The following is a 19074-nucleotide window of genomic DNA, read 5'->3' on the forward strand; positions in this document are numbered from 1 at the left end:
ATTGTTCTTTGGCCTTCCAGAAAGTCAACAAGCTAAATGCCTTGAGCATCCCAAAAAACTGTTGCCATGACCTTTGCTCTCATATTTTGCTTTAACTGGTCTATTTCCACCTCTTGCTTTAATTTACTTTGTATTCAAGATTTTGCTGGTAAAGCCATGTTTTACCTGTTACAATTATTTGAAGAAATGCTTCAGAATCTTGATCTCATTTGTTTAAAATTTCCATTGAAAGCTCTGATTTTGTTTGCAGCTGATCTGGGTACGACAGTTTTGGCACACATCGAGTAAAGACTTTGTCAACTTTAAGTTTTCAGTCACAATTCTATAAGCTAAACAAATTAAGATGTCTATAGTGTTGGCTATTGTTTTTGCCAGTATCTGTAGGTCCTATTCAATTAGGACTCAAACAGGACGAATTTTTACTCTCAAATTGATGTGCCTGCTACTGTGGACTTCATTTTCAACATCATCTTGTACATTCTTAAAATGAGTTATCCATTTGTAAACTGCTGATTTCTTTGGGTTATTGTTCCCTTAAACTTTCTGTAAAGCATTAATGATTTCACCATTTTTTTTTCACTAAAGCTTCACCGTAAATCTGGTGTTTGCTCTTATTTCAATATTAGCAGAATTCATATTGCTTTCATAGAGTCTCTTCCAAACGATGTCTCAGCCTACTTAGCATCTCAAACTAGGTCCTGTTTAGATACGTTATGTCAAGTTAGTATGAGTTTATTTTGGTGCAAAAAGTATTTTGAAACCCATGAATAGATTTTTTCATAATATGCATTTTCATAAATGTTTTGAAGTACACTTGTCCTTACATAACATTGGATTTGACCTAAAAAGATGGAGCTCAGATACTGCACATTAATCACCTAAACTCTCATCCCTCAGAAAATTGCCAAAAGCCAGTTGACTCCATGCTCCATTGCCTCCAACTGCTAAGGAGGTGTACTGTTAAGGAAAATCTCTGTATGGCTGGGATTTCATCAATTTGTGAACCATGGAAGCAAATTAGTTCAGTCAAGAAGTTTTGGTATAAGTATCTTCTCTGTGAACATTGTATTACATAGGATCAAATAAATTTGAATAAAGTTTTGTTTCTCTAATATCATACTACCCTACAAAAATCTATAAAATCACTGAAGCAAGACTATAATGCCCCAAAAAATCTTCCACTAAATTTTCTCTTCCTTCTGTCCCTTTCTTTTTTCCACCCTTCATTTTAAGCTTACTTTTAACCCCTTTTAACCCACTTTCCTTTGTTCTATTGCCCCTTCATTAGGGGACCAAAACAGCAAGGTGGGAAAAACAAAATTACACGGCTGATGAAAAACAGAGGCTGGGGCAAAATGTTAACGCAGTGATGGTTCAGATAGCTATTAAAACCACGTGCTTCTTTCTGATTCATGTAAGAAAAAAGTAATTCATTACATTTCATCAAAATAAAAAACTCCTGCTCTTCAATAGACCTCATGAAGAAAAAAAAGGTAAGCCACAGACTGGAAAAAAGTTTATAAAAACATGTATCTGATAAACGGTTTGTGTCCAGAATATGTATATAAGTATATATATTCACTATATTATATATATACTACATATAAAAACATGTATCTGATAAAGGATTTGTGTACAGAATGTGTATATAATGTATAATTATATATATTCACTATATTATATATACTATATATAATATATATACATACTAGACACAAATCCTTTATCAAATACATGTTTATTGTATCTGATATATATATAATATATAGATATACACACACATAGTAAAATTCTCAAAATTCAACAATAAAAAATAACCCAATGGGGGAGCAACAATAGGTAAAGGATTTTAAAAGGCATTTTAGTAAAGAAGACACATGGATGACAAACAAAGACATGTAAAGATGCTCAGTGGCATTATTCATTATGGAAATGAAAATTTAAACCACACTGTGATAGCAGTATCTACAAATTAAAATGGTTAAAATTGGAATGTGTAACCCTATTAAGTATGGTCAAGAATGTGGAGGAACTGGATTTCTCATACACTGTTGGGAGAAATGGGAAAAGAAACACTATTTGGGAAACTATCTGGCAGTTTCTTTAAACGGTATAAACTCAATTACCATATGATCTAAACATTGCATTCATAAGTTATTTCCTTCAGAGGTATAAAAGCATATGTCCATACAAAGACTTATACATTAATGTTTATAGCAGCTATATTTTTAATTGCCAAAAAATAGGGAAAAAACCAAACGTTTATCAACAGGTAAATGGATAAACAAATTATTGTGGTATATCCTCCATTAAATACGATTCAGCATTAAAAGGAATAAACTATTGATTTATTTATCATGTAGATTGATCTTAGATTAATTATTTTGCACAAAGTAAAACAGCATAAAACTGTGCACACTGTATGATTTCATTTATATACAATGTTTGAAATGCATATGAACTGATTGAAAACAGATAACTGGTTGTCTAAGGCAAGCGTAGCTTAGCATATGAGAGGGAGGGGAAAAGGGATTAAAAATGGGCACAACAAAACTTTTTGGAGTGACAGTTATACTTATTATCTCAATGGCTTCATAGGCATATATATGTGTTAAAATTTCTCAAAGTCTATATATTAAGTATCCACAATTTATTGTATTTCAATTATACAACAATAAAGCTGTTAAAAAATACACTGCATGTTTCAGAAATTATACCCATCCCTCCCAGCAAGCACTGCTCAGCAGTATGATAGGAATTGAGAAATGTTACCTCAAATCCGAAATACTATACAAACGGAGTGCAAAAGTGTAGTTAACAGTCACTTATATGGATCTTTCCAACACTAAGCAATGTCACGTGCAAGAAAATTAACGCAGAATAATGACTGAAGCCACCATATTTATACATCCAGAAGAACTTTAATCTATGTGTCTATCACCTGTATTTGTTTGTATCTATCTATCTAAAATCTCTGTGAGTTGACCTCTCCTCTTAGGTTTTTAAAGTCAAGTATGTCTCATTGGTATCAAATTGAATTGTCTGATCATTTGTTTAGATTCACTACACTTAGGAAGGTGGCTTTCTAAGCCTCTGTGTAAAGTTTTCATTTATTTTTCTTTCATTTTAGTGTAACTTTTATCTGTGAATTATTTTTACATGAGCTATAAAATGAATTTTAGTATTAAAAGAAACTTTCGGTCCTTATCCATGCCATAACCACAGGGAGATCACTTTTCACAAAAGCGTAAAGAGTAGTCAGAGTCAAAGGTTTATCAGTATTTGTAACCCTTTTTGAAATACTGACGTATTTTAAAAAGATTTAAGAGCCAATTCTTCTGAAGTTTCAGAATTTCTGAAAAGTTATCTAATTGAATTAGTAAATTCAAGAGTTTATGCTTAAATCCTGACATTTAGAAAAGTATCATTGAAGGGTATTTTAAATTTGAAAAATTTCTAATGAAAAAAATATATTGAAATACTTTACAATAAACTCTTGTATCTGTGATTCTTATGTAACCGCTATATCTGAGATTCTTACGTCTTACATGAGAAAAACCAACAACCTGCCAAATCACATTTTCATTTGACTAAATAACTTACCACAACATACACAAATTCTTTTGATTGAGCAAGCAGGACAGATAGAGAGACAGACAGACAGATATGCACACACACACACACACACACACACACACATACAGAAAGAGAGAAGTTTAATTTTCTTAATAAAAATGCTAAACCTATCTTAGTAGCTCAAAATTCAAAGATAAAGACTTTCTCTAGAATATAATGGGTGGATTCATCAGCCACTAGAACCTTCTTCCTAAAGAAACACAAATTTATATTCAATAGAGCATCTATAGCTTTCACTTCCAGTGAGAATTATTTATCTAATATATAATCAAAAATTACAAGTAAGTGTTGGACCTCGTGGCAAACAAGTTGCAGGAATGTCTTTCCTTCAGCATGACAGAGTGTAGGCAGTCTCAAATTTACTTTTCTTCAAGCAGGTAAATCTTCCTTGTTCTCATATTTTATTGTACTCTTATTATTGCAATACTAAGTAACTTTTAAAATATATTGGGAGGAACTTTATTTTTGAAAATGCATTGCTTCTTCTATTCTTCTATTGTTGACTGGATACCTGCAGTTGTATGCCAGGTGTTGGTCTGGAGGCCAAGGCCAGGCTAGCAATCAGAGGACAGATCATCTTATGTAAAGGCAGAAAATGCTGTATGTGACATCACTTGTAGATCTATTTACACAAATGAATTCATTTCTAGACAATCATGTGAGTACGATTTGGGGATAGAATTAATACTCATCTTGATTTTGGTATCAAGAGTCAGAAAGAAAAGGTCTAGTGCTCACAAATCCTCTAGGGTAACGCCATCATGAACCATCAGAGCACAGGCTACCTGAGAAAGCTAAAATCATAAAAGAAAAGAAAAATGTCCAAAGGACCATGAGAGCATCCAAGAATACCAAACATACGATCTCCACAATGCCTCAAGGTCTTGCTTTTAAAAATCAATCCTGTCACCTAAAAGAACATGAACCACTTTATAGCAAACAATGATTATTTCCAAAGACCAATGACACCTGATCGATTTTGCTTCTACAAGTATGGCAGTCAATATTGGTGATGGCAAAAAGCCAAAAAGATCCAAATTCAGTTTCAACCAAGATATTGATAGCACTCTACCTAGTTTTTTTAATTGAAATAAGCTAGGATAGAGAGGGGACAAAAGAAGTTCCAAATCCCCCATATGCCCATATCATATTTGGAAGTTGTCAAGAGAGGTATATATAATCATTTGGCATTTTTGGCTTTTGCAAATCAAATTAAGAAGGGAACAGTGAGGAGAAAGGAAAACACAGAAAAAGCAAAATTTACATTACATAATATCTCAGCTGTTTCTATGGTACTATGGTCAATAAGTTTCTTTCAACGTCAAAGACTTGGACAAGATGGCTAACTAGACACAGCCAGGAAGAACTTCTCTCACCAAGACAGATCAGAATATTGAGGAATATGGCATGCTTCAAGCAGACTGTCTGAAAGAATGCACTGAGAGAAGTTGAAGAGAGGGCCCAGATGTTAGGACTGAAGGAGGAGGAAGCTGGAAACCATGCATGGGATTGCTGAGTGCCAGGATGCGTTCCAGGCCCTGAACAGCTCCTGAGGAAAGGTGTGGGTCTGACATGTGTAAGCTGCTAGACCTGGAGAGAGAAGGGCTGTCTTTTCCATAGGACCAGGGCGAATCTGATCTGCATGCACCACTGACCTCCAGCCCCTCCCAGAGTTCCTGCCAGGCCATGCCTACACCCAGTGCAGCCTCAGCTACCCTACCAAAAGGTTTTCTGCCAGCATCTACCATCATAGCACTTTAACTATATCCTCCTGTCACCCCGCTGGAGCACTTTTGCTGACAACCTCCCACCAGAAGGCATTTGCCTGCAACCTCACCACTGTCCCTATGGGTCACAATCAGCTGCAGCACCACCACTGTCCCACCAAAGTACTTTCTGCCCATGGCATCCCCTGCTAGAAGGGTTCCCACCCACAGTGCTCATGCCAGAGCACCTCCTACAAATAGTGCCCATGCTGTGCCCACTGGAGCACTTCCAGCCCATGGCCCCCTACCTCTCCAAGTACTTCCTTCTGGTGTCACCTGTAGCACTCTGCCACCCCTGTCACACTGTGTCCCACCAGTGGTGCCACCATCAACCCAGCCCGAGTGCATCCCACCCATGGCATCCCTGCTGGAGAGACTCTCACCTGTGGCACCCCCAAGTCCCCACCAGAGTACTTCTTACCCACAGTGCTACCACTACCCCCACTGGAGCATTTACACCCACCGTGCCCCCACCATTCCCTATGGAGTGCTGTTGCCAATAATCTGGTAGTGCCTCAGCTCCTCCATCCAAGTTGGGGCTTAACCTCAAGGGAACAGTGGACAAAGCCATGGACCAAGTACCAGCCACTCTATGGATAGAGCACATAGCCCAGCAATGTGGAATTAAGCACTGGCCCTCTGAAAGCATCCAGAAACTGAGTCATTCAACTATACACAACTTGCACCACAGTCACACCTTCAAGGGCAATAATGACCATAAAAATATAAAGCCCATCCAAATGACAGCAATTTCAAATGATAAAGGAACATCAGCCCTCACAGATGGAAAGAACCAGCACAGAACTCTGGAAACTCTAAAAGTCACAATATCTTTTTGCCTCCAAAAAAAAAAAAAAAAAAAAAAATTCACACTATCTTCCCAGAAATGGTTCTTAACCAGATTGAAATGGCTGAAATGTCAGACATAGAATTCAAAATCTAGAGGGCAAGAAAGCACATCAAGATATAAGAGACAAAGAAAAGACCTTCAATAAAATTCATCATCACTTCACATTCAAAACCCTCAACAAATTTCTCACCGAAGGAACAAACCTCAAAATAATAAAACCATGTACAACAAATCTATAGTCAATATCATACTGAATGGGCAAAAGTTGGAAATATCCACCTTGAGAATTGGAACAAGAAAAGGATGTCCACTCACACTACTCCTCTTCAACACAATACTGGAAGTCCTAGCCAGAGCAATCAAACAAGATAAAGAAATAAAGGGCATTCAAATCAGAAGAGAGGATGTCAAACAATCTCTTCACAGACAATATGATTCTATACTCAGAAAACTCACAGACACCACCAGAAGGCTTCCAGAACTGATAAATGACATCAGTAAATTTTCAGGATACAAAATCAATGCACAAAAATCAGTAGCATTTCTACACATGGAAAATGTCCTAATTCAGGGCCAAATCAAGAACAGAGTCCTTTCTATAAAAGGCACAAAAAGTATAAACTGCCTAGAAATACAGCTTACCAAGGAGGTGAAAAATGACTACAATGAGAATTACAAAACACTGCTGAAAGAAATCACGGGACATCACAAATGAAAAAACATTCCATGCTCATGCATAGGAAGAATCAGTCTTATTAAAATGGCCAAATGTTCCAAAGAAATTTACAGATCCAATGTTATTTCTGTGAAACTATCAACAACATTTTTCACAGAATTAGAAATAAAAATTATTTAAAAGTTCATATGGAGTCAAAAAAGTGCCCAAATAGTCAAAGCAATCCTAAGCAAAAAGAAGAAAGCCAAAGGTGGGAGAGATGGAGCAAGATGGCAGAATAGAAGGCTCCACTGATTATCTCCCCTGCAACAACATCATTTTAACACTTATCGGCACAGAAAAAATACCTTCATAAAAACCAAAAATCAGGTGTGCCCTCATAGTACCTGGCATTATATTTGTGAAAGAGGCATTGAAGAAACAGAAAAAAAAATAGTCTTGAATCTCCAATGCCACCCCTCACCCACCCCACAGCAATGGTGGCAGTGAGCAGAGAGCATCTCTGGGTGCTGGAGGAGGAAAAGCACAGCAATTGTGGGGCATTTAACTCAGTGCTTTTCTGTGAGAGCAGAAAGGAAAACCAGACCAAAATCAGCTGATGACCACCCACAGCGGGAGCATTTAAACCAGCCCTAGCTAGAGTGGAATTGTCAATCCCAGTGGTCTGAACTTGAGTTCCTACAAACCTTGCAACTAAGGGCTAAACTGTGCTGTGTCTATAAATAAACTGGAAAGACAGTATAGGCTATAAAGACTGCAATCCTTAACCGAACCCTAGATCTAGTCCAGAGACAATGGACTAGGGGGTGTACATGACCTACTGAGACACCAACTGGGTGAGGGAGAGCTGGCATCACCGAAGTCCTAACCCCAGGCTGCATAGCCGGTAGCTCCAGAAGAGACCCCTTCCTTCCCCTTGAGGAAAGGAGAGGGAAGACTGGGGAGGACTTTGTCTTGCATTTTGGATAGCAGCTCAGCCACAGCAGGATAAGGCATTAGTCAATGTTGTGAGGACTCCATTCTAGGCCCTAGCTCGCAGACGACATTTCCAGACACACACTTGGTCAGAAGGGAACCAGATACATTGGAGGGAAGCACACAGTCCTGGCAGCATTTGTCACACGCTAACTGAAGAGTCCTTGGGCCCTGAATAACCAGCAGTAATACCCAGGTGCTACATCAAGGGCCTTGGGTGAGCCTCTGAGACTTGCTGGCTTCAGGTGAGACTCAGCACATCACCAGTTGTGGTGGCTACAGGGTGGCTGCTTGAGAAAAATAGAGCGAAAAGTAAAAGGGACATCATCTTGCACCTTAGGTACCAGCATGGCCACAGGGGCTCTTGGCGTCCTTCATTTCAGGACTTGTCTACTGGATGACGTTTCTGGATCTGACCTGGGCAAGAGGAGAGCCCACTGCCCTGAAGGGTGAGTCCCAGGTCAGGCAGCATTCACCACAAGCTGACTTGAGAGTCCTTGGGCTTTAAAGGAACATTGACTGTCATTTGGCAGTATTCCTCATGGCCTGCAGCGGTTTTAGCTACAGGGTGGGGCTCCTCTGCCTTTGGAAAGATAGTTATTGGCCTTAAAGGGAAGGTAAACAAAGAACTATGGGTAGAAAGTTTATTCAAAGGAAAAAATGGAGAACTTCCCAAACCTAGAGAAAGATATGACTATCCACATTCAAGAATATTATAGAAACCAAGCAGTTTTAACTCAAAGAAGACTATCTCAAGGCATTTAATAATCAAACTCCCAAAGGTCAAGGATAAAGGAAGGATCCTAAAAGCAGCAGGAGAAGAGAAAAAAATAACATACAACGGAGCTCCTATGTGTCTGACAGCAGACATTTCAGTGGAAATTTTATAGGCCAGAAGACAATGGCAAATTAAAAATATTCTGCACAGTAAAAGAAACTTATCAACAAAGTGAAGTGACAATTCACAGAATGGGAGAACACATTTGCAAACTACACATCAGACAAGGGATTAATGACCAGAATATATAAGAAGCTCAAACAACTCTATAAAAAAACTAATAATCTGATAAAAATGGGAGAAATATTTGAATAAATACATCTCAAAAGACATATAAATGGCAAACAGGCATGTAAAAAAGTTCTCAACATTATTGATCATCAGAGAAATGCAAATCAAAACTACAATGAGATATCATCTCACTCCAGGCAACATGGCTTATATTCAAAAGGCAGGCAATAACAAATGCTGGCGAGGATGTGGAGAAAGGGGAACCCTCATATACTGTTGGGAATATAAATTAGTACAACCATTGTGAAGAACAGTTTAGAGGTTCCTTAAAAAATGAAAAATAGATATACCGTATGATCCAGTAATCCCACCGCTGAGTATATACCCCTAAGAAAGGAAATCAATATATCAAAGAGATAGCTATACCCCCATGTTTGTTGCAGCACTGTTCACAATATTTCAGACTTGGAAGCAACCTAAGTGTACATCAACAGATGAATACATAAAGAAAACGTGTACATATACACAATGGAGTATGATTTAGCCATAAAAAAGAATGAGATCCTGTCATTTGTAATAACATATATACAACTGGAGATTGTTACGTTAAGTGAAATAAGCCAGGCACAGAAAGACAAACATTGCATTTTCTTACTTATTTGTGGATCTAAAAATCAAAACAATTGAATTTATGGTGATAGAGAATAGAAGGACTGTTACCAGAGGCTGGGAAGGGTAGTGGGGGGTTGGTGGGACGTAGGAATGGTTAATTGGCACAATAAAAATAGAAGAAATGAATAAGACCTACTATCTGATAGCACAACAGGGTGACTATAGATAATAATAACTTAATTGTACAGTTTAAAATAACTAAAAGATTGTAATTGGATTGTTTGTAACACAAATAATAGATGCTTGGGAGAATGGATATCCCATTCTCCATGATGTAGTTCATATTGCATACATGCCTTTATCAAAACATCTCATACACCCCACAAATACATACAACTACTATGTACCCACAAAAATGTTAATTGTCACTGACAGCCCTAGTAGTTGGTATATTTTCCTCAATTTTAGAGTTTTAACTAGTCTTTCGTAAAAGGCAGGAATTCATTCAGAATTGGCATAATTAGTTTTGATAAAACATAGTCAATTTCAATTTCCTGTTCTATAGAAAGCAGTGAGTTCTACTACTTCTGAGAAGAAACACATAAGAAACCACAAACTGTGAAACATCGTTGAATTCGTAATGTTTATAACTACCACAAAGCCCCTGGTCTGTGAATCAAACTCTTAAAGTTATTGGAATAGACTTACAAAAATTTAAATAATTATTGAAATATTGTAACAACTGATCTTTTCTTATATGTTGGCAAATATTCAGTTGTTTGAGCTCCACCGTCAAATAACTTTTGCCAGTCCAGACACCACAGCCCCTCACCCAGAACTCTTGGAACCTCCCAGCAATTTAGCAGCTACTCAAGTGTTAACACATAAAATATCAGGATGCCTCAGGACCTAGATCAGGTATCCTTTCTGGTTAGTCAGTGTTGGGATAGAGGTTTGTTAATTATTTTGAATATTACCACTATATCTAAATATGAATACCATGTAGCTCCTTCTTCCCAGGAATTCACATCTGGTGGTGGAAATTGGTATCTGTAAATCATCTCAATTAAGGTATGCTTTGATATATCTAAAGTTTAATCATAGCATTGGGGAGCCTGATGGAAGGAAATATTAATCCCAACATATAAGAAAAGATCAGTTGTTACAATATTTCAATAAGCAAAGCACAATTAGTTGAATGTCAGCTTTGTTCATAACTACTGTGTTTATTAAGGCTTTCCAAATTACAGGTCTTTATTAAATAATTATTATATAATCAAGAACAGAATTGAAAATGAACACAAAATTTTAAAAAAGTATCTGATACATACACACATGTGTGTACACATGCATGCACACATACATGGAGAGAGTTCTGTAACCAGCAAAAGCAGGAAAATTCTCATATGTGTGAAATTTTTATAATCTAGTTTTCTTTATATCACTTCAGATTAATTAGCAGCTGTTCAGAAGCAATTGTATTTATACCGTTTAATCTATAGTTTAAGCCTTCCAATAGTAATATCAATAAAAATTAGAGCTTTTACAGGCTGTTTTTTTCCAAAGCATAATGGGACAATTAATTTAACTCTAAGGCACGGCCCTGGGAAGAGCTAATGTGATCACGTCTTGTAAATATTTTTCAAAATTATGAATCCTGTAAAATGGTTTGTATAGCCAGAAACATTAACCTAATTCATCCTCACTTAACAATGTATCCTGAGCTGCATTTAACTTCACCAAATACGTTCTAAATTCTTTCAAACCAACATGTTAATAGTCCATATCTGAATAGTAAAAATGTGTATTGAAATATTGTGGTGTCACAAAAGCTGCTACAACAACAACAGAAAAGATTACAGAAAGGAAAGGCTTGCCAAATCTAATTATTTAATTTTTCGTAAGTCTATTCCAATAACTTTAAGAGTTTGATTCACAGACCAGGGGCTTTGTGGTAGTTATAAACCTTCCGAGTTCAATGATGTTTCACTGTTTGTGGTTTCTTATGTGCTTCTTCTCAGAAGTAGTAGAACTCACTGCTTTCTATAGAACAGGAAATTGAAATTGACTATGTTTTATTGAAACTACGCCAATTCTGAATGACTTGCTGCCTTTTACGAAAGACTAGTTAAAACTCTAAAATTAAGGAAAATATACCAACTACTAGGACTGTCAGTGACAATTAAAATGAAAACTAAAATTTAAATTTCTTTAAATCAATTCACTTCTTATGGATTACCTAAAAAATAGTAAAATATGTTACTTTATTGAAATGTTCGGACTAGAGACATTATAGCTCAAATCTACCTATCAAATGAGGACTTGTTAATGGGGTTTGTAAATCCAAACATCTCAAAAACAAGGGGCAGATTTCAGAAGATGCTAACAATTTTTGCTGTGTTGGCATTTGAGGTTAAGCACACTAGAAGCAGGGAGTGGGGATGGGCGGCTGTTTCCTCCTACATAAATTCTATTACAGTGGTAATAATTGGATCATTGTGGTTGGCACTCTGAAATTTCCCTTCTGCTTTTTAATAGCATAGGCATCCAGTATGCTCTCTGCACTTTCTTCTTTGCAGCAGCTCTCTATCACTTCTATACCAGACATAAACCCTTCCCTCAAACACTTTGTTGAGGTAAGCAGGGATGAAAGGCTAGTACATCTAAGGAGCAGTAGACACCACTACATACGTAAGTATAGAAAGAATATGTGTATATGTATATACTTTCTACACTTCTAAAGTTGTATCCACTTACCTACATTATCAGAATTTCCTCAACAGTATCCAACTACCATAGGGAATTTAATTTTCTCTCAAATAGGACAACTTATTCCTTTGATGAATCACAATCCCTCAGTACTAGCTATTACTCTTCTATCACTTCTTACTCCTCTCCCTTCAAAAAGTAACAGGAACACCTCTCCCTCCTATTCCCATGTAAGTAGTTCTGTTCAGGGACCATTGGGGAAATCTCCATAAATAAATACTTTATTGCACACAAGGGAAGATAAAGGAAAAAAAATTCACATATATCAAACCTTTCATTTATTTTTCATGTATCAAGTAAATGCATGTGAATGTTTTTATGATATCCAGTCCTGTAAATAAACATTCTCTTAAAATGTCATTGGGTATAACTATTTTAAAGTATTTATCACATTATAAATGTAAATACCCTTAATTAAATATTTTCATTTATAGAAATTTGTTTCACAAATAAGTTTGAAGAAATGGCCAAGATAATACAGCACTAGACATAAAATGTATGCATCAAAGACCTGATTATTTAGAAAGCTAATGACTGAAATGTAAAACTAAATTTTCTTCTGAGTCATTTAATAGAAAGAGGAAATACAAATTGCATTTCTATTTTGTCTCATCATATTTCCATCCTAGTGTAGTAGGAAAATGACTAATATTTTATTAATGGATTTTATACCTTTCAATATACCACGTTTCCAAGGGCGCACATTAATCAGGTATAGAATTTCTTTATAAGGGTATACGGTAATTTGTGGATTTCCCCACACTATCGGAAGATCTGCAGTTACCTATAAAAGATAATTCAAAAACAAGAATTATGTAGTATCAACATAAAATATTTTTCTATGCTTTAGTACATTACACTACATGAAATTACTGTAACAAGTTAAAGCATAGAACAAACTGAAATTTAATTTAAATACTCCCAATAAAATTATTCACTTTTTTAAAAAACAGCAAGACAGAAAAATTCTACATCCAGTAGAAGAGAAATCTAAGAACAAACCTATTTAAAAATGGAACAAAGGAAATTATTCTTACAAAACAAAAAACGCTTATATTCTGTTACTACTTATATCAAGATCATTGATGCTTAGAAAGTCTGAATAGCTCTCATCGACCGTGCACAATTGTCTTTAGGCAGTTTGATATACAAAAGAGATGAACCATTTCAATAAATTTCTACATCAGTATTAATAAAACAAACAAAAAATATTTAAGCAGCATTTGACCACACCTTGGCTAAACCTAACTTTCAGTTTCCTGGGTGCTTATATCTTCCTACTCCCCACTGCTCAGGGAAACAATAATCTACTTTGTGTCTCTACATATGAGCCTATTATGAACAATTATTAGTAATGAAATTAAACAGTACGATGTGGACTTTTATCACTGACTTTTTTATTTAGCATACTTTTAAAAACTTTTTCATACTCTTAATGGATGAGAAATTATATATATTTATAATGTACAACATGATGTTTTGGTATACGTATACATTGTGAAATGGCTAAATCAAACTAATTAATCTATGCATTATCTCACATAGTTATTATTTTTGTGGTGAACAAAAAAAATCTATTCTCTCAGCTCTTTTCAAGAATACGTTGTTATAATTATCGTAACCATGTTGTACACTAGATCTAATAATTCTCTTCAACTTACTTCTTCTATCTAACTGAAATTTTGTGTCCTTTGATTCACATCTTTCCAGCAACTCCTCTCATCAGCCCCTGATAACCACCATTCTACTCTCCACTACCATGAACTGAACTTTTTTCGATTCTACATATAATTGAGATGATGCAGTATTTGCTTTTCTGTGCCTGGCTTACTCCACTCAAATAATGGCCTCCAGGTTCATCCATGTCACAAATGACAGGATTTCCTTCTGTTTTAAGACTGAATAGTATTTCATTGTGTGTTTATCACATTTTCTTTATCCATTCATTTGTTGATGGACACAGGTTCAGTCCATATCTTGGCTATTGTGAATAATGCCGCAATGAACATGAAAGTGCAGATAATTTTTTGACATAGAGATTTCAACTCTTTTCAATATATACCCAGCAGTGGGGCAGTGGAATTACAGAATCATATGATAGTTATATTTTTAATTTTGGGAGAAACTTTATAATGTTTATCGTAATGGCTGTACTAATTTATACTCTCACCAACTGTTTAAAAGAGTTTTCCTTTATCTACATACAGAAATAAGGATGCTTTTGATGCATGAAACTTGAAATCAGAAGGTTAGAGGAATCAAAGGACCAGATAAGTAATAATCAAGGTTTGATTATCACTTGATAATCCAATGTTAAGGAATTAATGTCAAGGAAACAAGAAATGTAGAATAATATAAAATAAAGGGTGAATAGCATTAAGAAGGTAGGTCAACAGTGTCAAACTTCACATGTTACTGGCCTTGAGTTCACAGAGGTCACAGCAAAGGAAACAATCAATGAAATGAAAGGCAACCTGACGAATGGGCAAAATATTTGCAAATTACATAGGTGATATGAGGATAATAGTTAAAATGTATTGCTGCTGATAAAGACACACCTAAGACTGGGTACTTTATAAAGAAAAATCTTTTTAATGGACACACAGCTCCATGTGGCTGGGGAGGCCTCACTATCATGGTGGAAGGTAAAAGATATGTCTTACATGGTGGTAAGCCAGAGAGAACATGTGCAGGGGAACTTCCCTTTATAAAACCATCAGATCTCATGAGACTCATTCATTATCACGAGGACAGCATGGGAAAAACCAGTCCACATGATTCAATTACCTCCTACCAGGTCCCACCCATGACACATGGGAATTATGGGAGCTACAATTCAAGACGAGATTTGGGTGGGGATACAGCCAAACCATATCATAAAATATAAGGAAAACACAACTCAAAAGAAAAAAAACCAGACATTAAAATCCAGATATCCCTATAAAAAAATGGGGAAAGGACTAGATTTTGATTTTGAAGGTAAGAGATGGCACTGAAAAATTTCAGCCAGACATGAAAAGATAAGAGTTTCCTTTAGAATATTAATTCCATTTGCAATCTAGCAAAGAAAGAAGAGGAAAACCAAGGCACATATTTATCAGGGTTACAAAAAAAAAAAGAGTAAACCCAGAGAATTTACAAACTTCTGTAGTCCCCTCTAAAACTGAATTCAGGCACTTATAATGGGTAGATATTTGAAGCTTCTTTTGAGGATCCTATTGAGCAAATAACTATTTGTAGATAATTGTAGGAGTGAGTGGAAAATGTTATTTAAAGATTGGTTTAAACAAACCAAGTGAGGATGGAAGAGTATAATGCTTCATAAAAAAATAAGGATATAGGCCAGGCACAGTGGCTCATGCCTGTAATCCAATCACTTTGGGAGGTGAAGGTGGGTGGATAACTTCAGGCCAGGTGTTTGATACCAGCCTGTCCAACATGGTGGAACCCCATCTCTACAAAAAATATAAAAAGTAGCTGGGCGTGGTGGCACATGCCTATAATCCCAGCTACTTGAGAGGCTGAGACACAAGATTCACTTGAACCCAGGAGGTGGAGGTTGCAGTGAGCCAAGATCATACCACTGCCCTCCAACTTGAGCAACAGACCAAAAACAAAAAAAACAAAAAACAAAAAATAAATAAGTAAAAGGATGTAAACAATTATGCATTCCTTAATATTTCCACTATTATTCACACTGGTAAATGATAGGCTACAGTTCTGAAATTTTGTTTTGCCTACAGATTTCACATTAAAATTTTAAAAGATGTTTGTAAATATTTTTGAAAACACCTTTTATTATCATGCACAATTTTTTCAATGAAAAGCACATGACTCAAATAAGTAGATTTTAATGTGCTTCATAGTTATATAAATATAAGACTTATTTCATCCTAATTCAACTTTATAATTGAAATGATATTTAAAAGCTGTTGAACTAGTAACAGGTAGGATTGTAAACATCTTATGTGACATTGTTTCATCTGATTAAGTAAAACTAAATGTTTAAAAAATTGTTTGTAATTATTATAGTTCATGTGATTCACCATATTCAGAAGAAAACATTTTCACACTAAAAATAAATGCTTACCTTAAATGTTAGGGAAGTATTTGTCAAATTAGGCAATGTTATATGTTTTTGTGTCACATTCCCCACTTGACATTCCACAGTAATGTGTTCCAAGGCTGAAGGTTTTTTTCCAACCCCTTTTATGTCAAAGATGTGCTCCATACCATCTACTTCATTTTGTAGAATAAGTTTACCCTATGAGAAACCAGACACATTTGAGGTCTATAGGAGTCATAGTTAAATGTTAAACAACCTCTGCTATCTTATTAATCTTGTATCTGGTTAATAAAATGAGCTTGTAGAGAGGTGTTAGCCATTGACTTTTTCAATACACAAATAAATGCTTCTACCGAACACATAAAGACAAATTTCTCGTGAAAAGTCATTTATTTCTCATTACCCTCTCTAACTTACAGAATGTATATAGGCATTCTCATACACAGCAATTATATGCATGTCTACTTCCATGTAAAAGAAATATTGTCTTAAGAAAGTATTTTCTGATATACCAATTTCTTTAATGAACAGAAAGGAAAAGTAATTATCTTACTTTGTTCAGCATGTTGTATAAAATTAATTTGAATGCTAGTATTCACAGACAAAAATATTGTTATGTTCATGATGTTTATGCTTCATATTAAAACATGTATTAAAGTTTTAAGTAAAAATAGTCAAATACATGGAAAATATTAACTTTTCTGCTAGGAAGTTGTACTATCAATTAAAAGACTAATGTCATACATTAGTTTACTGACTAATGATACTATTAATTAATACTGGGGAAAATATCAATGAGTTCATACCGTAATGACACATTCAAAAATAGGTTTGAATGTGAGAGGATACTGCACAATTTCACCTGGTCCAACATGTAAATCAATAGGTCCATAAAACCATTCTCCTTCTATAGTAACTTGAAATGTCCGTTTATCGTTTGTTTGATTTTTCTAAAGCATGAAAAAGGTACAAAAATATTAGAGGGATGATATTGATGAAATTGAATTACATATGAATTCTTGGTGTTTTTTATAACATTATATATTGCATTTTTAATTGTATTTCCTAGGAATCACTATTGGAGAGTCATATTTGTTAAGAATAAATATCAAAAATGTAAACATAAGGCATAATGATGACTATATGTTCTTTCTATGTCACATAAGAGCACTGCCTAATTGATCTATCAAAGGATTATTCAATATCTAAAGAAATTTCCCTTTGTCTCACTTACTAATTGCCACTAAAATGATAAAATGGCCTTAGAGGACACACTTTACTCCTAATTCGAGGTAATAACAGGCATTCTAACTGACAGATTGCTCACATAGCAAAGATTATATATCTCGTCAGAACAAAATTTTGTGCTTCAGATTGACTTTTGTCATGTCTTTAATAATTAGACAAACAAATAAACCAAAAAAGGCAATTTATCCCTCTAAAAAGCCAAAGTTCTTTACAATCACCTTACCTTCTTTTACACTATATTGTCACTCTGGCTAATAAGTAGCCAAGCTACAGCCAGTCGTTGCTCTCAGTGCCTCTGAACCCATCTTAACCAAGTATTAGATCACAACAGAAATTAGAGTAGAATGACCTGAGAGTCCATAACTCTGCTTTGTGAAGCAAGAATGAATTTAATGATACATTAAGGACATTGGAGTTAATTGTTTTAAGCAAAAAGATCCAGCAGAAGTGATTGATGAGATGAGTAACAGAATAACATTTATATTTAGGAAGAGATTCTGACATAAATATGAAGAAATAATTGACAGCAGATATGACGATCAGAAATTTGTAACAGTTCAAGATGAGACATCTGGAGGACTTTGACACAGTGGCAATATGAATAAAGAAAGGTACCAAAAAGTTTATACATACTATTGGAATATTCTGAGTAAGGGCTTCAAATGCTGGTGTTTCAAACTCAAATTTGGCCTCTGGTTGTTCTTCATTCACAATACCTTCAACATAATAGGCACGCACATCATACCTTGATTTCAATAAAATTTTACAAGGATAGCGTCCAGGATGGAGAGGAAGAAATTGCAAAGGAAGTGGTACAGATCCATCTGAAGCTATCAAAATAATTTTAAAACAGTTCATTTAAAATCCTATAAAACCTAAAATTCATCTTAGTAAGCAATATTTAATATTATTATATTAAATTGTACTGCATAACCTAAAATAGGTTTCGCTGGGATAACACACTACCTCTAAATCTCCAGGGCTTACCATGCAAGCTTATTTATCAATTAGAGTATATATACTGAACTGGTCAGAGAACAGTCTGCTCCTCAAAGTCACTCAGGACTCCCTACTGTGAAAGATACTACCATCTTGCAGTTGTACCATAACAAACATCTCTGTTCTTTGGCTGAGAGGTCAGGGGAAAAGGAATGGCTGGAAGTTTGCTCAAAGACTTTTCAGTTTTCAGCTCAAAATCAATATGCACATTACATTTAACTGGCAAGACCAAGCTATGTGACTCTACCTACTTGAAAGGGGGCTGAGATATAAGGAAATATATGTAATATTAGATGGGCTTTACTGTCTGCCACATTTCTATGACTTAGAGGTGCTCTGTCTCACAGCAATCAAAATAATTTGCAACTTGGCTAGCAGATAGAAATAATTTTTTCATAGTTAATAACCAATGGAACCAGAAAGGGGCATGTGTAATTAACACTTCTCATAACACCCTGTTATAATATT

General features: G+C 35.3%; 1 protein-coding gene across 3 annotated transcripts in view; it reads right to left on the reverse strand.

The window, feature by feature from the left end:
- Positions 1 to 19074, reverse strand: part of LOC105499042 (cilia and flagella associated protein 47) — a 469827-nt gene that overhangs the window by 139225 nt on the left and 311528 nt on the right. For 2 of the 3 annotated variants that reach the window (XM_011771442.2, XM_011771440.2), the window contains exons 46-49: positions 18241 to 18437; positions 17166 to 17309; positions 16384 to 16557; positions 12966 to 13077 (exon numbers count right to left, since the gene is read on the reverse strand). In XM_011771442.2, the coding sequence (XP_011769744.2) occupies positions 12966 to 13077; positions 16384 to 16557; positions 17166 to 17309; positions 18241 to 18437 (627 nt within the window). The remainder of the gene's footprint in view (positions 1 to 12965; positions 13078 to 16383; positions 16558 to 17165; positions 17310 to 18240; positions 18438 to 19074) is intronic. The other variant, XM_011771441.2, reaches the window with a different exon arrangement.

Source organism: Macaca nemestrina, chromosome X (assembly GCF_043159975.1).
Source record: "Macaca nemestrina isolate mMacNem1 chromosome X, mMacNem.hap1, whole genome shotgun sequence".
Taxonomy (NCBI): Eukaryota; Metazoa; Chordata; class Mammalia; order Primates; family Cercopithecidae; genus Macaca; species Macaca nemestrina.